This window comes from Podarcis filfolensis (assembly GCF_964270895.1).
Source record: "Podarcis filfolensis genome assembly, chromosome: 8".
Lineage (NCBI taxonomy): Eukaryota > Metazoa > Chordata > Lepidosauria > Squamata > Lacertidae > Podarcis > Podarcis filfolensis.
In genome coordinates, this window is record NC_139611.1 from 84,445,716 (window position 1) to 84,467,084 (window position 21,369).

Genomic DNA, 21,369 nt, shown 5'->3' on the forward strand with positions numbered 1-21,369 from the left:
GGGGGGACACTTTGCATTCCCCCAATCTCCCCTTCCCACCTCTGAATAGCACTGGGAATTGCCATTCTCCCCTGCCCCCTCCCCAATTTGCTGATTTCATTTGCTGCATGGCGGGCAGAAATTCAACAGATGCAGCTTTCCTCAGCATGAAAGTGCAGCCATGGGGCAACTTCTTCTTTTGCCTGCCAAACTAAGCCCCGTTGAATGCTTGCCTGCTGCGCAGCTGTCAAATGTGCTTTTTTTATTTTTAAAAAAGGAAGATTTTGAGTGGCAGCGCAAACATTGACACCGTTCAGCCCTGTTTGTACTATCTGTTGCTCGCATGCATGCTCAGACAGACACACGCGCACACACACACAATCACATGTGCAACTCAGTTCCTTTTAACCGCACATCAGCATAAAATCAACCAGTTCTGTTTGACTCAGCTGTGCTGCGGTCTGGAAAAGACATTCTGCCGTATTGCTTGCATTTGCCCCAATTGGGGCTGAGCCCAGAAGCACCTGGCTGAGAGGTTTCAGCTAGGAAAGCAAGAAGGATCCCCTTTCCAGGCCCTCAACCCCCCCCCCCCCACAGCCCCACAGAGAACCAAAAGGGTGACTTGGCTGGAAGAAGATGATCCGACGAGAGAGCAAGAGGTAAGCCAAGCTTTACTGAGCTGCCGCTCCTTCTTCATCTTACTCACTGGGATTTTCCTGTTTTGTGTCATGGTGACCTGGGGAAATTTCAGCCAGTTTGATATTTCCTGGGGAGGGCGTGTTTCGTTCTAATTTTGATCGCCGCTGCTGGAAACTCCACACAAGCACCTGGCCGTCAGGTGAAATGCTGCCGTTCCCAAGGTATTGTCAAGTTGCCAACTTTTTGTGGGGGCTGCTGCTGTGCTATCTCTGTTGAACTTCTTGCCTATCTTGCAACTGCTAAAGAGGCAGGAGGTGAGTCGTCCCTGTGCATGCGGCCCTGGGTTTATGGGGACTTCATCCATCCCTTCCTTGATTGATTGATTGATTGATTGATTGATTGATTGACTGATTGGCATCTGTCTGTCTCAGGAGACAACTAAAGAGCGTGCTTTGGTGAAGTCAAACTGTTGGAGAGTTACAGTGCCTGCTGTGGCTGTAAGATACCGATTCAGGAGAGACATGTTTTGTTGCAGCCGGGACAGAGGAAGGCATCCAGTTGTTGCTTAGTCGTTTAGTCGTGTCTGACTCTTCATTACCCCCTGGACCAGAGCATGCCAGGCACTTCTGTCTTCCACTGCCTCCCGCAGTTTGGTCAAACTCATGCTGGTAGCTTCAAGAACACCGTCCAACCATCTCATCCTCTGTTGTCCCCTTCTCCTTGTGCCCTCCATCTTTCCCAACATCAGGGTCTTTTCTCTTCTCATGAGGTGGCCAAAGTATTGGAGCCTCAGCTTCAGGATCTGACCTTTCAGTGAGCACTCGGGGCTGATTTCCTTCAGAATGGAGAGGTTTGATCTTCTTGCAGTCCATGGGACTCTCAAGAGTCTCCTCCAGCACCAGAATTCAAAAGGCGTCCAGTTATGCTGCTGCAAATGCGCCACGGCTTTTCTTCTCTCTGCCTTCCTCCCAGCGGTCATTCCTCCTCTGGTCAGTGGCGTAGCGTGGGGGGTGCAGGGGGGGCCAGCTGCACCGGGCGCAACATCTGAGGGGGGGAGCGCTAATCTAGTGGAAGAGTCTCAAGTGCTAAAATCCACAGGTTAGGGGGCGCAAATTACTTGCCTTGCCCCGGGTGCTGACAACCCACGCTACGCCACTGCCTCTGGTCACTGCTGCGGATGCACAACCTGACTGTCTCTAGGCACTGTGGTCATCTGCAAGGGATTCCCATCTGGTGTGTTGACATTGCCAGCTTTCAGATCACGTTTGCAGACACCTTTGTAACACGGAGTTGGTCTGCCCATGGACTTGCCGGCAGACCAAGTCCTTGGGGACCCTGTCATCTTCCATTCGGGGAAGGGGCAGTATTCCATCACACTGCAAAATAAAAAAAATTGGACGGGGACACATGTAGCTGTCCAGTTTTAGAATCCAAAGAGGAGGATTTGCATTTATTTATTAAAGTTCTTATGTTACATCGGTAAACATTATCATATTACATCACAAGGCTTATTATACTATAATTTTCAACATGTATACAATGTCTACAGTATTTTTCGCTCTATAAGATGCACCAGACCATAAGACGCACCTAGTTTCTGGAGGAGGAAAACAAGAAAAAAAATATTCTGAATCTCAGAAGCCAGAACAACAAGAGGGATCATTGCACAGCAAAAGCAGCAATCACTCTTGCTGTTCTGGCTTCTGGGATAGCTGCGCGGCCTGCATTCGCTCCATAAGATGCACACACATTTCCCCTTACTTTTTAGGAGGGAAAAAGTGAGTCTTATAGAGCAAAAAATATGGTATATACTAAAACGAAAAAACAAGGGCAAAAAACTATTCCAAAATCATATATATACCAACACTTTGGACCTCCTGTCTATCCCGTTGTATACTCCTTTTTTTTACAAATGAATGTACTCTTATTATTGTATATTTCTTTACATTTTATCTAATACATTCTTATATCAATATGTACCCTTGGTCTTATTTCTCAACTCAGTCTCTCTCCAACGTCAATCGAATGCTAGCATAGATAGCGAACCTTTACTGTATTTTTGAACATATATCTTATATCTATCCCACTTTTCCATAAATTTTTGTTTTGAATTGTCTCCCAGGCTATTTGTGAACTGTGCCATTTCAGCAAATTCTTGTAGCTTGTTATGCCAATCCGTTATTTTCAGGACTTCTTCTTTCTTCCACCCCTTTGCCCCTTTGCCACCAAAGTCTGAGCTGCAGCCATTGCATATAAAAATACCTCCCTTAAGGCATTCAGTTTCAGGTAGGATTCAGGAACGAATAACTGGGGGGGGGTGGATTGCAGGCTTCATGTGCATCTTCTTCAATAGGTACCAGATTGAGCATCCTTGTGGACAGTTAACCTGATTAATTAGGGCCTGATAGGAGACAGAGGGGACGCGGGTGGCGCTGTGGGTTAAACCACAGAGCCTAGGGCTTGCCAATCAGAAGGTTGGCGGTTCGAATCCCCGTGACGGGGTGAGCTCCCGTTGCTCGGTCCCTGCTCCTGCCAACCTAGCAGTTCGAAAGCATGTCAAAGTGCAAGTAGATAAATAGGTACCACTCCGGCGGGAAGGTAAACAGTGTTTCCGTGCGCTGCTCTGGTTCGCCAGAAGCGGCTTAGTCCTGCTGGCCACATGACCCGGAAGCTGTACGCTGGCTCCCTTGGCCAATAAAGCGAGATGAGCGCTGCAACCCCAGAGTCAGCCGCGACTGGACCTAATGGTCAGGGGTCCCCTTTACCTTTAGGAGACAGAGAATAGGGGTGTTACAAAGTTCTTCTTCGGCGAACACTCGTAGCCGAGTAAGATTGTCTTCTATGAACATGGCCTTAACAGTGAGTCTGTAAGTGACTGGAGGCCAATTCTGGATCCACACATCCTTCCACAGTGGGGACATAGGTGTCTGGACGGGAATTGATCACGGTGAGGGTTTGCCAAGCATGCCTTCCTCTTAGCTCGCTTCTCCCTTGCGTCCTGAGTTCGAGTGTCTTCAAAGCCCATGACACCTTTGGTAAAGGCTGTTCTCCAACTGGAGCGCTCGCAGCCAAGTGTTTCCCAGTTGTCTGTGTTAATACTACATTTTTTAAAAAGATTTGCTTTGAGAGAATCTTTAAACCTCTTTTGTTGACCACCGGCATTACACTTTCCGTTTTTAAGTTTGGAATAGAGTACAGTGGTACCTCAGGTTACAGACACTTCAGGTTACAGACTCCGCTAACCCAGAAATAGTACCTCGGGTTAAGAACTTTGCTTCAGGATGAGAACAGAAATCGCATGGCGGCAGCAGGAGGCCCCATTAGCTAAAGTGGTACTTCAGGTTAAGAACAGTTTCAGGTTCAGAACGGATCTCCAGAACGAATTAAGTTCTTAACCCGAGGTACCATTGTAGTTGATTTGGAACTACAAAGTACACCAGCCCACTTGCTTGGACCCCAATGTTTCCTGGGGTGCCAATGGTGTTGTGCACAATATGTTATGAGCACTGCAGAAACTCTAAACGGTTGTAGAAACTGACAGTCCCTGATCCTTTGTGATCATTTGAGGGATCCACAGCTGTGCTCCTCTGACTGTTGACAGCAATTTGTGTGTAAAAATCTTGCACCGCCTGCCCTGTAGTCACTGCCATTTGACTTGCGGGAAAACCAGGGCATGCATTTTAATATTTGTTTTCATCCAGCTCATATTTATTCCGCTCCTGGTGTTTGAACGTCTGCCTGACTTGCAGAAGCTGCAAGGTCTTGCATAGCTCTGCTTTCGCAGCTCAGGTTTAGCAGTGTCTCAACTTGCTGCCAGCGGGTGGGGAAGCTTAGCTTTCGTAAAAGACCCGTGCTGTGTGAATCTAGCAATCCGGAAATGGGTGGGTTGCCTGGTGCTGTTTCAGTTCCATGCGCCGAGTAGGTGTGTGGGTGCTTTGATCCAGCAAGCTCAGCTGTTGGAAAAGGAACAGCTGTGGTCACACATGGCAGGTGAAAACAAAGGGGGAGTTTGGAAAGACTGCAAAGCAGGAGAGAGCGAGAGATCTTTCCCCACTCGAGAGATATTGCAGACAAAGTCGGAGAGGTGCTCTGAACGGTCTTGCGGGTGGGGGACTCACACGCTCTGTGCGTACAAGGAAGTTGGGCAAGAGGAGGAAGTTCCTTGGTATAGATTTGGGTTTCCAAGTACAGGCGCTGGATGGCTGGTCGACTTTCAAATGCAAGAGACCAGGGTGGGGAAAGCATGCTCTGAGGTGGGAAATGCGGAAGTCCAAGCCTTTGCTCATTGAGGAAGTGAGGATTGCAAGAACGAGGTGGGGAGGAGGAGGATAAATTCTTAGCGAGCAGTTGATTGGACCACTGTGGCAGGAGGGCCACGCAGCAGGGGGGCAGAGAGAGAGTGAAAACTTTTAAGGTTGAGCCCCCATTCCGGGAAGCAGCAATACCTCCCCCCCCCCTTTGTATCGTGCAGTGGACGCTCGTGATCCGTGCGGGAGGCACGTTCGCAACCCGCAGCGCTGCGCATGCGTGGGTTGCGATATGGCGTTTCTGCGCATGCGCAAAGTGCGATTTAGCGCTTCTGTGCATGCATGATCGCCGAAACCCAGAAGTAACCCATTCTGGTACTTCCGGGTTTCGGCGGATCTGTAACCCAAAAAATCGCAACCTGAAGCGTCGGTAACCCGAAGTATGACTGTATTGCATTTGTTTGAATATTGTTGCATGCATCAGCGAGAGACTCCAGGGATGCCAGCGCTTACTTGGGCTTTGGTTTAATAGCATAAGAAGACCCGTGCTGGATCAGGCCAATGGCCCATTTAGTCCAGCATCCTGTTATCACAGTGGCCTATCAGATGCCTGTAGGAAACCAGCAAGCAGGATTCTAGCACAAGAGCAATTCTCTCCTTCTGTGGTTTCCAACAACGGGTATTCCGAAGCGTCACTGCCTCCTACTGTGGAGGCACAGCAGAGCCTATATGGCTAGAGTGAGCCATCAATAAGCTTCTCCCTTCGATCAGAAGGTCGGCGGTTCGAATCCCCATGACCAGGTGAGCTCCCGTTGCTCGGTCCCTGCTCCTGCCAACCTAGCAGTTCGAAAGTACACCAGTGCAAGTAGATCAATAGGTGCCACTGCAGCAGGAAGGTAAACAGTGTTTCCGTGCGCTGCTCTGGTTCGCCAGAAGCAGCTTAGTCATGCTGGCCACATGACCCGGAAGCTGTACATCGGCTCCCTCGGCCAATAAAGCGAGATGAGCGCCGCAACCCCAGAGTCGGCCACAAGTGGACCTAACGGTCAGGGGTCCCTTTCCCTTTACCTTTTTAAGATTCTCCCCAAAGAATTTGTCTAATCCTCTTTTAAAGCCACCAAGGTCGGTGGCCTTCCTTAGAAAGATACTGTGATGTCTTTAGGATGCATGGTTTTGTTTACACGTATATGCAGCCTGAGCATAGGGAGGGCTCACACCGTTAACACTTCAACAGATCTTAGCCCATGAGGTTCCCAAGGAAGCTGCAAGCTTTGGGTCCTGCACAGAACAAGACATGCGTCTGTGTCTCCAGCTTCCAGCATCAGCCAAACTCTCTCATGCATAGAGCGCACAACCCTGTGGCCCCTTTCGTCTCCATCCTAGGATTTCATGGCCTCCATCCAGCTGAGGTGGCAAGAGAACCCACCTCTTTGGACATGAAGATGGTAGTTCTTAGCTGGCCAGCTTATCTGCAGCTGTTAAAGTTGGAATAAGAGGACTTCACACACATGTTGACAAAGACATAGCTGGCAACGTTTTGCGGCAGGAACCCTCTTCCTTTAGAATTCAAAAGCAATTGTCAAATGTTGATTTTGAGAGGAGCTGAGTGAGCTGCAAAGCCAGACCCCTAAAAATAATAAAGTATACAGATCACTTACTTTGGTGTGCCTCTGGCGAACCAAGTTTGTTGCCTTTTACCCAATGCAACGCAAGCTTTTGCTGGTAGAACAACACACACAGATTTCTGCTGTATACTGCCCCTTCTGTGATGTATGTATGATGTATTGGGGGTGGTCTTGAGCTACAGGGGAGGCAATTTCAAATGTCTATATAAGAGTTTGCACGCCAGTGTTCTGGGTCTCCTCCTCCCTCCTGTGCATAGCTGTCAATGTTTCCCCTTTTTTAAGGGAAATTCCCTTATTCCGAATAGGATTCCTCGCAAGAAAAGGGGAAAGTTGACAGCTGTGCTCCTGTGTGTGGAGAGAGCACCCTGTTGCAACAGCTTTAATAAATATCAGGCTTACTAGCTGCTTTGCTTCTCAATATTCTCTGGGTGGCCTCTGTTATTTTCTCCTGCTGATAGAGAACCTACATAAGGACTCTATATGGGCTCTTTGGTAACCCATAAGGAAAAAGGTTTTTTTTCCCTTATAACACTACTGATCTTTTCCCAGCAAGAGTTCTTCTGCCTGCCAATTTTGCAGGCAGATGCTGCCACACCTGGAGAAGGGTTCCCCCCCGGCCAATTTTAAAACCAGTCTAACTAGGTTTTGACACCCTGCAAAGGTTTGGCCTTGTTGTTGTTTTCAAAGTTCACACAGCGCAAAGCCATGGGCCCTTCACATATGCATCTCCACCCCACATTTCCTTGCAGAAGCGACCACACGGCAGCTTGCAGAATGCAGGCCCAGAATAGGGACTCATGCAGAGGCACTACAGAGAGGCTCCTCTGAGAGGGGGGTACTAGGAATTGGAGAGCTTGTCCGTTTTACCAGCTGCAGTGGACCTCGGACGTGTGTGTCCTCTTACACCTCAAAGCAGCTGCTGCTGTCTCTCTTGGAGGTGAAAAACAACCGCCATCGGCGTCCCCGAAGCTCGCGCCTTTGGTCGATTTGGGGATTGTATTTGTTATGTACTGAAGTTCTCACACTGGGCCAGCAGGGGGGATACTGTAGATAGTTTTCACTCAGGTCCACATATGCAAATAAGGGATTGAAAGTGATGTTCAGTGATTGGATAGTTACAGAAAGTGGTTACTGTTGCGTTGTACTGGAGCTCTAAATAAGCAGGCTGGCTGAACCCTTCAGTTCAGTTCTGCTCTGGCCTGTGAATAAACAAGAGCTGCGTCGTCTGATATGTTCACCCACAACTTAACAGTATTCTTTTGCAGGAAATCCCGAGCCGAAGCCCCCAGCATCACAGAAGGCGGCAGCCTCCCAGGTGCCGGCAGGATTTCCCGACGGAAGAGTCGGCGGCGGATGACCTGTCCAAACCCTCGGGAGATCAACCAGGCCTTGGCCTCCATCAGCTTGGGGGATCTGAACCGATCCTGCACCCTGGATGAGCTGATCGAAAAATGCCTTCGCTCCTTTGGTAAACCGGAGAGAGGCAAAGGCAGAGGGGCGGTTGAGGGATTGGGGCCTTTCCACCGGACCAGACATTTGGTGGGGCTGCTGTGACTTTTTCTGGAGTCCCCTGATGTGAAGGAACCTGGTAGTGTTCCAGCCACCAGGAGGGAAAAGGCTTTGGGCTTAATTCCCAGTCTGACCACCAAAAGAATATCTGGGCAACCTCTCTTTCCCCCCCCCTGCCCCTAAGCCGGTTTCCTTGGTTCCTTTAACCAGAATATTCCCTTTGTCAGAGTCGAGTAAATTTCAAAAATGTTGCTGTTAAGCAAGCAAGCAAGCAATAGGGTACTTTAATGTTGTTTAATTAACCGTACTGCATTTTCAGTAACAACTTAATGCACAACACATTTGTGATAGTTTTGCACGCACCCCAATAGCCAAAGACTTTAGGGGTGCCAGTGTTTACCCAGGGTTTTGTTTCCTTGCAAATATACTGTGATATTTGTAGGATACATGGTTTTATTTTTACACACACACACACACACACACACACACACACACATACAACCTGATCATAGGATGGAGGGGCTAGTGGCATTAACACTCCCAACAGGACTTGCCTCACCGTCAAAGGTTTTGGGTCAAGACTGTTAACGGAGAAATCTGAGGGCTCCCTTGGACAAAAAACAAGGACACCAGCCAGGAATGCCAGAGCAAAACAGCAGCCAGTGGGCTTGGTCTTGATTGAAGACTGTCGTGACAGGACTCCCACCTGCCACCAGGTGGAACAAGATGGAAGCCCCAAACAAAAGAGCCCCCAAACTTTTATTAGCTGCTCATCCCCATGTTACACCCCCCCAAACTACATCACGGTTACATCATGAAAGGGGAGGTCCGGTGGCAGTAATCTGAGCATCCTGGACCCTGCCCCATGGTTCCCCTTGCCCTCCACCAAACACCCATCAAGTGTAACAAAAAAGATATTCACATTTCCCTGTTTCCCAGCCAAGTTAATCCCACCCTTTTGTCTTCATCTGGGTTTGATATTTCTGGAATGGCTACCTGTCTGGCACTCAGGTATCCAGATGCCAGGAATTATCACTCAGGCAGAGGGGCTGCTGAGCAGCTGAGCTCACATGTCTATATGAATTTCTGAAGTTTTCCCTGTGAGCCAGTACATAGATACATTGATCAGTGAATTCTTACATTTGGTACCGTGCAGCAAAGGCCCTTTGAATAGATAGAAAGAAACTGGGATGAAGTGTTTTGTGGGGACAAATCACAAAAGTCACAAAAGCGATTGTGCTGGTTTTGGTAGTGGGCTGCATGTGCATGATATCTGCTGGAGGGGCAACCCCCCCAACCTATACATAAATTCCTGCAACAAGACATGCTTCTGTTTCTCTAGCACCCGCCAAAACTCACTCTCACACAGCTCCCCCCCCCTCCAGCCTGTTTGGCCTCCCTCTAGAGTCTAGGATGCTGTGGCATCTAGCCAGGTGAGGTGGGGAAAGGCCTACCCACCTGTCTCTACGGCAACAGGCCAGCCTCTTTGGACATGTAAATGGCAGTACTCAGCTGGCCAGCAAAGGCCATTATCTTGCAAAGGAACTAATAGGACTGCTTCAGTGGATTTCCTGTTATAGATGCTAGCCTTGTAGTCATAGGGTCACAGATTTGGATAATACCCACAGGTGAATGAATGAATTTTATTATTACGGTCACAGACCAGTTCCAGCTCACTTACAATATCAGGAAAACCATAAAACACAACGGGAATACATGGCATTGCAATTGGGTATAACACGAGACAATTCAGATATAGCGGCAGTTGAAAATATATATTAAATCTTGATCACTAAAATATAACCCAAAATTGTCATTTAAAACCTTAATTATTTTGGTAGTACAGCTTGTTCCCTAAGTTTTATGGCAGATGGACAGAATTTGGCCACCCTTAGCATGATCTCTAGATCCTTGTCCTCTACCAGGAGTTTTAGACATTGAAGTTTGGACCCATTTGGAGATTTTTGTATAACAGGAGTATTATCCAGGCAGACCACCCAGTGGGGTGAGGTTACTGTATCTTGGGGCGATATCAACCATCCTTCAGATTGATAAACCAGATTGACAAATCCCCTTCAATTCTAGTCCTGTTCTTCTCCCCTCCTGCCCTCAAATGCGTCAGCCTCACCCTTTTCTCTCCCCTTCTAGATTTGGATGGAAAGCTCTGCACCAGCGACTTCATGGTGAACATGACACTGACGGCTCACAGCTGGGTGGTATCGTCTGCAGAGTTAGCCCGCCTCCTCCTCGCTTCATATCCTTTCGGAGGTAGCGCTGAGCTGCTTCGGCCGCAACGCAGAAAATGTGCCCTTGTCCGTGCTTCCAGGTCCTCCTCATGCTCAAAGAAAAGGGAACATCTCTTGCAATGAGGGAGAAGGTTTCAGGAGTGGGGCACTCTGCGCTGTTCTCTGTATCCCCCTGCCCCCTGCTAGCCACTGCCAGTGTTAAGTTGTGGGTGAACATATCAGACGACACAGCGATTCTTCAAACAGCTCTTGTTTATTCACAGGCCAGAACAGAACTGAACTGAAGGGTTCAGTCAGCCTGTTTATATAGAGCTCCAGTACAACGTTACTGTAACAACTTTCTAAAACTATCCAATCACTGAACGTCACTTTCGATCCTTCATTTGCATAACTATCTACAGTATCCCCCTGCTGGCCCAGGGTGAGAACTTCAGTACATAACAGCCAGAGTCAACAACCTCTGGCAAGGTCAAAGGCAGTGCATTTACTTCTTAACACATGAGAGTTCCCTACAAAACCCTCTGATTTACATTGAAGAGATAGCAAATGATAATAATTATAATAATATTTATCTATACCCTGTCCATCTAGCTGGGTTTCACCAGCCACTCTGGGCGGCTACCAATAAAATATTAATATTACTGCTACTACTATTATTACTGTGGGATAAACCACAGAGCCTAGGGCTTGCCGATCGGACGGTCGGCGGTTCGAATCCCCGCGACGGGGTGAGCTCCCGTTGCTCAGTCCCTGCTCCTGCCAACCTAGCAGTTCGAAAGCATGCAGTGCAAGTAGATAAATAGGTACCGCTCCGGCGGGAAGGTAAACGGCATTTCCATGCACTGCTCTGGTTTGCCAGAAGCGGCTTAGTCATGCTGGCCACATGACCCGGAAGCTGTACACCGGCTCCCTCGGCCAATAAAGCGAGATGAGCGCCGCAACCCCAGAGTCGGCCACGACTGGACCTAATGGTCAGGGGTCCCTTTACCTTTACCTTTTACTGCTACTACTACTAATGATGATGATGATGATGATGATGATGATGATAAAGGGCTGCCTTCAGATGTCTTCTAAAAGTCAGATAGTTATTTATTTCTTTGACATCTGACGGGAGGGCGTTCAACAGGATGGGTGCCACCACCAAGAAGGCTCTCTGGTTCCCTGTAGCTTTGCTTCTTGCAATGAGGGAACCGCCAGAAGACCCTCAGCGCTGGACCTCAGTGTCCGGGCAGAACAATGGGGATGAAGACTCTCCTTCAGGTATACTGGGCTGAGGCTGTTTAGGGCTTTAAAGGTCAACACCAACACTTTGAACTGTGCTCGGAAACACCCTGCGCCATTGCCCACCAATCTGAGAGGGGTGAAACCTTAACTCAGTTTGCTACCTACCAAGAAGCATCTCAGAAGAAACAGCCAGAGCGCCAGCTGAGGATCTGCCACTTCATCCGGTATAAATTCCCACCCCGTTCCTTCCCTTCGCCCCCAGATCCTGCCTGGGTACCCGGCTCCCCGAGTCTCTTGCAGCTCCAGACTGAACCTCTCCCCTCTGGCTTCAGGTACTGGCTCCTCAACTACCCCGAGGCCTTTCACCTGGATCCACACCTGGAGGAGGCTATCGCGGAGATCTTGGAGGTGGTGAGGAAAGAAGGCCAGGGGGAACACAGTCACCTGCTGAACACCTCTGGCACGTGAGTTCGAGAGATTCTCAAAGCCATGGAAGTGCCTCTCCCTATATTCCCCTATGAACGCGGGTGGCGCTGTGGGTTAAACCACAGAGCCTAGGACTTGCCGATCAGAAGGTCGGCGGTTCGAATCCCCGCGACGGGGTGAGCTCCCGTTGCTCGGTTCCTGCTCCTGCCAACCTAGCAGTTCGAAAGCACGTCAAAGTGCAAGTAGATAAATAGGTACCGCTCCAGCGGGAAGGTGAACGGCGTTTCCATGCGCTGCTCTGGTTCGGCAGAAGCGGCTTAGTCATCCTGGCCACATGACCCGGAAGCTGTACGCCGGCTCCCTCAGCCAATAAAGCGAGATGAGCGCCGCAACCCCAGAGTCGGCCATGACTGGACCTAATAGTCAGGGGTCCCTTTACCCTTTACCTTTATATTCCCCTATGCATTTCCATTCTGTATAGAATTTTTGATTAGAGCAGCCCCTGACTGATGCAGGAATACATGAAGAAATACGGTGTTAAAGCAGTTAACAATTGTTAAGCGTGTAAGGACAAAATAAGTAATTATAACTGAACAGTTTTCATGTTATTTTATTTTGTTAAAGCAACTAGAAAAAAATATTATGATGGGAGGATCTCACAATAGAAGTTCAAATGGGGAAGTAAATGCATTTTTAGTATTTTCATTATTGTAATAGTTATTATTATTTCTTATCGGTAGAAGGCAATTAATTTAGGCTTCTTCATTTTGCTGTCTGTATAATTTTCTTAAGTCAATAAAAGAAAGAAAGTGCATCTCCCATCCTGCCCTGCCCCTCGTTGTTTTTTTTAAGAATCTCCTCCCATCCCAGAACACCAAATGGACTCCAGGAGTCCATTTTCCCAGTCTCCCGCTCCTGCCTGTCTTCCACATCTCCACTGTGAGTAATTTACCACGCTCCTCAGACCAAACTGCGTTTCCAGTCAAGGGTTCCGCTAAGCATGGATGCAGGTGGCGCTGTGGTCCAAACCACCGAGCCTCTTGGGCTTGCCAGTCGCAAGGTCAGTGGTTCGAATCCCCGCGACAGGGGGAGCTCCCGTTGCTTGGTCCCTGCTCCTGCCAACCTGGCAGTTCGAAAGCACACCAGGGCTAGTAGATAAATAGGTACCACTGCAGTGGAAAGATAAACAGCGTTTCCGTGCGCTCTGGTTTCCATCACGGTGTTCTGCTGTGCCAGAAATGGTTTAGCCATGACCTGGAAAAGCTACCTGTGGACAAACGCTGGCTCCTTCGGCCTGAAAGTGGAGATGAGTTCTGCACCCCATAATCAAATTCGACTAGATTTAACTGTCCAGGGGTCCTTTACCTTTACTACCTCTAAGCATGCGGAGTATTCAGCATCTAACTTGGCGTTCTGGCCTTGCTTCCTTCTCCAGGATGACCCGGACGTGGACCCGATCCCTCAGCTGCCAAAGCAGCCCCGGCTGCGGCAAGAAGAGGAAAGTGTCCCTGCTTTTTGATCACCTCGATGCAGGAGAGTTGGCCAACCACCTCAGTTACCTGGAGTTCAAGGCATTCTGCCGTCTCTCGGTAGGGATCAGCCAACACTCAGGTTCTGCAATGGTGGAAGATTAGAAATTCAGTCAGTTTTACTGCATATAGCCAAAGGCTGCCGGAAAGTACACAGAATCATTCAACAATTAAAAGAAAGTATACTGGATTAATAGGGACGCGGGTGGCGCTGTGGGTTAAACCACAGAGCCTAGGACTTGCCGATCAGAGGTTTGGCGGTTCGAATCCCCGCAACGGGGTGAGCTCCCGTTGCTCGGTCCCTGCTCCTGCCAACCTAGCAGTTCGAAAGCACGTCAAAGTGCAAGTAGATAAATAGGTACCGCTCCGGCAGGAAGGTAAACGGCGTTTCTGTGCGCTGCTCTGGTTCCCCAGAACATGCTGGCCACATGACCTGGAAGCTGTACGCCAGCTCCCTCGGCCAATAAAGCGAGATGAGCGCTGCAACCCCAGAGTCGGTCACGACTGGACCTAATGGTCAGGGGTCCCTTTACCTTTACCTTATACTGGATTAATACAAAAAACTTTTATATTTATATTTATATAAAACATTTATATTATCAAGACATTACCTACTCTAAACAGAGCTATAAAAGTACCTTAATATACAAGTTAAGACATTAAACAATAAAAATTATAAGCTAAAATTATCACATGGCCACCTGATATATTAAAAAATGTTAATTAATACAATGTGCAATTATATTCGGAGTTTGGTGATAAAGATAGAATATAGCTTGATGTAGATAGGGTCAAATAAATTCATCTCCTTTACAGTTGGTGGCTACCTTGGCTATATAATTTGCTCTAATGTTCCTAGCGGCAGTTGCAAAGAGTGCTACACGCCAAGTCTTATCTGTGTCTGCGAGGAGATATAAAATCATGTCAGAGGGGTTCTGGCCAGGGGACCTTGTCATTATAGGTGCTAAAAATCTGGTTTAGAGTTCAACAGATGGACAACACTAGGCTAGCAAAAAAAATGCCTGATTGAGCTCTCAAATGGATTACCCCTTAAAAACTGGGTATATCACGCTGCCCAACCGATGGGCAAATATGACCTCTCAGTAACCAAGATCAAAGAACTTCCCTTATATTCCCAGATTAGAAATTGTTGCAGAGATGGGTCGTGTCAGCGGCTGGAGGAGGAATGGTGCCTCCCCCCTTCTCCTGAACCTTCCTGAGAACAGAAGGGACAGTATAGACTTAGAACAGTGGTTTGCAGAAGGTCATAGTTCAGAGGCTGCAGAGGGGAGAAGCTAGGAAATATTGTGAGAGGAAGAAGAAACAACATCAGGCGAGAGACAGCTGACGGATTCGGTGTCTTTGGAAAGCATTCTTGACCCCCCTCCCAGGACCAGGGGGGCATTGAAAGTTGTTGTTGTTATTGTTTAGTCGTTTAGTTGTGCCCGACTCTGTGACCCCCTGGACCAGAGCACTCCTGTCTTCCACTGCCTCCCGCAGTTTGGTCAAACTCATGCTGGTAGCTTCGAGAACACTGTCCCACCATCTTGTCCTCTGACGTCCCCTTCTCCTTGTGCCCTCCATCTTTCCAGCATCAGGGTCTTTTCCAGGGAGTCTTCTCTTCTCATGAGGTGGCCAAAGTATTGGAGTCTCAGCTTCAGGATCTGTCCTTCCAGTGAGCACTCAGGGCTGATTTCCTTAAGAATAGAGAGGTTTGATCTTCTTGCAGCCCATGGGACTCTCGAGAGTCTCCTCCAGCACTATAATTCAAAAGCATCCATTCTTCGGCGATCGGCCTTCTTCATGGTCCAGCTCTTACTTCCATACATCACTACTGGGAAAACCATAGCTTTAACTATGCGGGCCTTTGTTGGCAAGCATTGAGAGTAGGAGAACAGAGGGCTCAGAGGCAGAAAGCTCAGATCAGCCGGTGCAAGGGTGACGTACAATAGGCGAGACGGAGGGGGTTGGACTTTATTCTGAGCAACGCCTTTATTTTAGGGAGGCTGCCTCCCTTTGTCTCTCTCTGTGATCTATGGAATAAATTACTTGGTAAGAACTCCTATTGTTTATCTGTTTACTGGCTGCCACCGGGGGAGGGATCAGATTCCCAGAAGCCTGACAGGCAGCTGCATAGACCTTTAAAAAGAGTCTTCGCCAAGCAGCTGCCCTCCAGATATTGTGGACTCCCGTCGCCCCCAACCCTGGGACCAGCAGGGTAGTAGCAGATGTAGAAGTTCAGGGTCTCCCTTCAAAATAGTCACACAGCCATACCTCCTTCAAAGATGAAACACTAATTTCACTTCTCGCAGAGAGGGAACCGCCAGAAGGCCCTCGGGGCATTTAGGGATGCATTACACCATTCTACCCGGACACTGAGGTCCAGCTCCGAGGGCCTTCTGGCGGTTCCCTCGCTGCGAGAAGCCAAGTTACAGGGAACCAGGCAGAGGGCCTTCTCGGTAGTGGCACCCGCCCTGTGGAATGCCCTCCCACCAGATGTCAAAGAGAAAAACAACTACCAGACTTTTAGAAGACATCTGAAGGCAGCCCTGTTTAGGGAAGCTTTTAATGTTTAATAGGTTATTGTATTTTAGTGTTCTGTTGGAAGCTGCCCAGAGTGACTGGGGAAACCCAGCCAGATGGGCGGGGTATAAATAATAAATTATTATTATTATTATTATTATTACAGTGATCAGTGCAGATCACCATGCGTTAAGTGCCCTTAGGAAACTACAGCTCCCAGAATCCTTTGGCAGCAGCCACGACTCTTTAAAGTGGTATCACAGTGCTTTACATGCAACGTGTGGCTGTACAGCTGTGTTTATACAGTTATACCTTGGGTTACAGACGCTTCAGGTTGCGTTTTTTCAGGTTGCAGACCGCCAAAACCCGGAAGTACCGGAATGGGTTACTTCCAGGTTTCGGTGATCGCGCATGCGCAGAAGCACTAAATTGTGCTTTGCGCATGCGCAGAAGCGTTGAATTGCATCCACTGTATTGGCAGCCAGGGCTGTTAAAACAGAAATTAAAATGCTACAGTGGTTGTTTCAGTGAAGTCCCCTTCCTCCACCCACCCCTGTATATCCTTGCTTGGTCACCTTTCTGTTAGTGGACTTTTTGGGTTTCTGCAACAGAGGTCCCACACCAAATTACGCATCTCCGATTGCAGCGAAGTCAAACCTCGTGAAATGGCCGTCCCTGTCACTCCCCTCTGTCCCAGGCTTGTCTGCAAAGGCATTGAACTCCTGATGGGCACATGCAGACAGACACGTAGAGATCTCCAGCAAGAGATTGTGCGAGATTCACTATCAGGCCAGAAGCTGGGGCTTGCCTTACTCTAATCTTTCTACCTCTTTGGGTGTTGGGGGTTGAATTCCGCCACTGGTCTGGGGGAAGATAAAATAATGACATATTTATTTGTTCCATTTCTGCCCCCATCCCTTCTCCCAAATGGAACCCAGGGTGGCAGACGTATCCCTAGCATGAAAAAAAAACCCCACATTTTAAAAAGCGTTCTAAAACATTTTCCTAAACAGTTATTTTAAGATTGCAGTTGCAGAACCAGGTGGTCGCCTGGTGCATTTAGAATTTCAGTCCTACCCTGTAAAGGAGGCAGGTACTTCTTCCATGCCACCAGGTGACTTTCCTTGATGGCTAGGGTCAACCTCAACTGTTAAGGCAGCAGGTCATGCTTGTGTAAAAGATCTACAGTGGCTTCCAGCATGTTTCTGAGCACAATTTTAAAGTGTTGGTGTTGACCTTTAAAGCCCTAAGCGGCCTCGGCCCTGTATACCTGAAGGAGCATCTCCACCCCAATTGTTCAGCCCGGACACTGAGGTCCAGCTCCGAGGGCCTTCTGGCGGTTCCCTCCCTAAGAGAAGTGAGATTACAGGTAACCAGGCAGAGGGCCTTCTTGGTGGTGGCGCCCGCGCTGTGGAACGCTCTCCCGTCAGATGTCAAGGAAATAAACAACTACAGTGGTACCTCGGGTTACAGACGCTTCAGGTTACAGACTCCGCTAACCCAGAAATAGTATCTCAGGTTAAGAACTTTGCTTCAGGATGAGAACAGAAATCGCACGGCAGCGGGAGGCCCCATTAGCTAAAGTGGTACCTCAGGTTAAGAACAGTTTCAGGTTAAGAACAGACCTCTGGAATGAATTAAGTTCTTAACCCGAGGTACCACTGTATCTGACTTTTAGAAGGCATAAGAAGGCAGGGAGGTTTTTAATGTTTGATGTTTTCCTGTGGTTTTATAATTTGTTGGAAGCTGCCCAGAGTGGCTGGGGCAATCCAGTCAGATGGGCAGCATAATAATAATAATAATAATAATAATAATAATAATAATAATACCACAAATATAATTTCCCCCAGATGATCTCATTGATCTTGCATATCTCTAAGGAGGGAATTGTGGTCTGTAGATCTAATCTGTTCCCAGAAGTGGGACTTGAGGGCGCTGCTCTCAGGTCCCTGCAGTTAGGAAAGCTGCCTGGTCGAGGATCTCATACAGAGCATCACCAAACCAGGTGTGTTAGGAAGAGAAGCTGCAGGAGCTAGTAAGCCCCCCTTGAAACCCCTAAGAGGGTCTGCCCTGTGACAGATCGCTAACAACGTGCTTCTCAGAAGACATCTCTTTCCCCCGCTTGATTTCGCTTACCGGGGAAAACCAAAGGAAGTACATCATGTATCATTAGCTAAGAGAATTCGCTACCCACAAGATGTTGTGATGGCTTATTAGACAAATTCGCAGAAGCCTCTGAGACAGTCTATCTCACAGGGTGGTATGGCCATCCCCTTTGCACCCCTTTTTACCTAATTCCCCGATGCGCCACTGATGAAAAGGGATCCCTGCATTTAGACGAGAGATGGGGAGAATTTGCCTGAGTTCTCGTTTAAAGGCAAACCAAACATAGGAAGAAATTTCTGGCAGTAAGAGCAGTCTGAAGGTGGACCAGATTCCCTCGGGAGGTTGTGGACTCCCCTTCCTTGGAGGCTGGATGGCTACCTGCCATGGATGCTTTGGGGGAGATTCCTGCATTGTAAGAGGTTGGACTAGATAACCATTGGGAGTCCGTCCTTTTGCAATTCGTGCTTCTCTGAATTTTGCAGTGCAGGTCTGCAGTCAAGTAACGCGTACAGCAATGCATAGACTACATTTAGGGTTAAGCGTCCCTAAAAATGCTCTGAAATAATGAATTATTTTAGGAAAATGACGCTGGAAAAATGCACACATTTTTTAGGTGCTATTGCATGCAAACATTTGCACATTAGATATTCACGCTAAAATGCTGGTGAGTTTTCGGCATTTAAAAAAGATGTCAAACTGATGTGAAAATGCAGAGAACTGAAGAGTGGAAAATCGGGGGACAGAAAAGATTTGGCCATTCCTAATTTAGATAGACAATTTTTCTTCTAGTAAGATTTTATTATTATTTTCTTAAAAAAAATCTTTCTCCCTGTTATGTGTTGGGCAGTACTTGGATTTCCAGAATTACGTGCTGCGGGGGTCAGTGCGGGGCAGTCCAGCCCTGGAGCGGGCCATCACCTTGTGCAACAGCATCTCCCAGTGGGTGCAGGTCATGGTCCTCAACCGACCCACACCCCAGCAGAGGGCGGAAGTATTCACCAAATTCATCCGTGTGACTCTGGTAAGCAAGTTCGCTGCCTGCTTTGCTGCAAGAAGGGGGTGACAGCAGAAAGGGGGGCTGAAGGGGTGCAAAATCCTGGCAGAGCTCACGTTCCTTATGCAGTGCATCAGAGGAGACCATCTCTACCCATGGACTTGCTGGCTAGAGGAGAGAGTTCCTCTGAGCATGTTCAGAGTACAGCCTCCCTCTGCGATCATCGCAGCGAGTGATCCAACGTGGCTTAGTGGGAGAGTTTTAAGGGTAAAGGTAAAGGGACCCCTGACCGTTAGGTCTAGTCGTGACAGACTCTGGGGTTGCAGCGCTCATCTCGCTTTACTGGCCAAGGCAGCCGGCGTACAGCTTCCAGGTCATGTGGCCAGCATGACTAAGCCGCTTCTGGCGAACCAGAGCAGCACACGGAAATGCCGTTTACCTTCCCGCCGGAGCGGTACCTATTTAACTACTTGCACTTTGACATGCTTTCGAACTGCTAGGTTGGCAGGAGCAGGGACCGAGCAATGGGAGCTCACCCCGTCGTGGGGATTCGAACCGCCGACCTTCTGATCGGCAAGTCCTAGGCTCTGTGGTTTAACCCACAGCGCCACCCGCGTCCCTGGGAGAGATTTAAATCCTGACAAATTAAGGTTGGGGGACGAGGAGATGTGCGTTTGTATTTTTAAAAGATGGCTCCCATGACATGCTGGTGATTCTTCCTGCCCCTCCTCTCACCCCTCTGTTTTTTTCCTCCACTACTTGCAGAAGTTAAGACAACTGCAGAACTTCAGCACCCTCATGGCCATTGTGGGGGGGCTCTGTCACAGTGCCATTGCTCGCCTCAAGGACACCCACGCGCTTCTGCCTTCTGAGATCACTAAGGTAGGAACTTTGTTGCGGGGGGAGGAAAGAGGGAAAAGTTTATAATAATAATAATAATTTATTATTTATACCCCGCCCATCTGGCTGGGCTTCCCCAGCCACTCTGGGCGGCTTCCAACAAAATATTAAAATACCGTAATACATCAAACATTAAAAGCTTCCCTAAACAGGGCTGCCTTCAGATGTCTTCTAAAAGTCTGGTAGTTGTTGTTCTCTTTGACATCTGGGAACAGGAGTGGGGAGGTATGTTAGAGAGGGAGTCAGGTGCTGTTTCCTTCCAAGCCTGGAACTGCCTGAAGCCCTTGGGTTCGGCAGCCAGAATGGCACTTTCAAATTCTACCAGAAGAGGCAGGAGGAAATGGGAGCAGTTCTCTCATCAAGGGTCGGCCCTACCATTAGGCAGAGCAAAGTGTCCACCTCAGGCAGCGCAAGGGAAGAAGAGTGCAGCACTGGCCCAAGGTGTTTTGCTGCCTGAGGCGAAGCAGCAAATGGTACGTTATCCCCGCTCCCAGCCCAGTCATTTTGTCACACGGGGCAGGAAATTCCAAAAACACTTCTTCCCTTCTCTGACAGTGAAATAATTGCAAACTAATTGTCCACTAGATAATTGGAAAATGTTCGCGCCAGACGTTTTAAGCACCCTGAAACCACTTTTTACAGACATGACTTCTCCACAGAGTCCCGGGAACTGTAGTTTGTTTAGGGTGCTGGGAGTTGTTGAGTGCTCCCAGGACTCTTTTGGGTGAAGCCACGACAGGTAAAGTGGTATCTTAGCTCTTTAGAAGTATGGCGTGGTTGTGGCCTATTTGCTTTCCTTTCGTGTTACCCAAAATCTTCTGCCTGGTGTGGCTGCCTGTGCTGGCCCCGGGGGGGGGGGTGTGTTACCGTGAGGCGTGGTCGGAGTCCGGTCCTGGGTCGAGGGTCTGGAGACTGTCCACCAAGGGCGAAGCGAGGTCCAAAGCAAGAAGCCGGGCGTGGTCAGGAACTCTGGAAGAACAGGTCTGGGTGCTGGCAGAAACAGGTTTCCAACGACGTTGTTCCCGCAACCTGGGACTGGGCTGACTGACCTTTATCTTCTCTGAGGCCAGGGGCAGCCCTGGCCCACAGGTGACCCGCCTTTCCTGGCCTTAAGGCGAACACTCCTCCTGAGAGAACCCAGTTCCCTCCGCCTCTCTACCCTGAGCCTCTGCAGCTCAGGAGAGGCTGGAGGGTTACTGGACCCAGAGGCAACCTCACCTTCCCCTGACAGGACTGGGAGAGGCGCACCTGCAGGCAATGAGTCCTCGATCACCTCCGGAGCCCGAGTGGATTCATCTGGTGTCTGCTCCTGAGGATCCGGCACAGGTGCAGACCCTTCAGATTCAAGCCCCTGCCCCGGCTCAACCGGCCCTGGAGGCGGGGACTCCTGTGCAGGCTGGGACTCCTCAGGTTCAGCTTCTG

At 48.9% G+C, this 21,369-nt stretch overlaps 1 protein-coding gene and 1 long non-coding RNA gene across 4 annotated transcripts in view; both read left to right on the forward strand.

Annotated features, from left to right (window-relative positions):
- Window positions 1-21,369, forward strand: part of LOC310769244 — a 182,435-nt gene that overhangs the window by 105,726 nt on the left and 55,340 nt on the right. The gene's annotated exons all lie outside the window — the stretch shown is intronic.
- Window positions 394-21,369, forward strand: part of RASGRP4 (RAS guanyl releasing protein 4) — a 34,884-nt gene continuing 13,908 nt past the window's right edge. Inside the window, exons 1-8 of one of the 3 annotated variants that reach the window (XM_083627116.1) lie at window positions 394-638; window positions 7,756-7,958; window positions 10,148-10,252; window positions 11,630-11,693; window positions 11,802-11,933; window positions 13,331-13,484; window positions 18,901-19,074; window positions 19,813-19,929. In XM_083627116.1, the coding sequence (XP_083483242.1) occupies window positions 616-638; window positions 7,756-7,958; window positions 10,148-10,252; window positions 11,630-11,693; window positions 11,802-11,933; window positions 13,331-13,484; window positions 18,901-19,074; window positions 19,813-19,929 (972 nt within the window). In that variant the 5' untranslated portion in view covers window positions 394-615. Of the gene's footprint in view, window positions 639-796; window positions 840-7,755; window positions 7,959-10,147; window positions 10,253-11,622; window positions 11,694-11,801; window positions 11,934-13,330; window positions 13,485-18,900; window positions 19,075-19,812; window positions 19,930-21,369 lie in introns of those variants that run through there. The other 2 variants (XM_083627115.1, XM_083627117.1) reach the window with 2 other exon arrangements.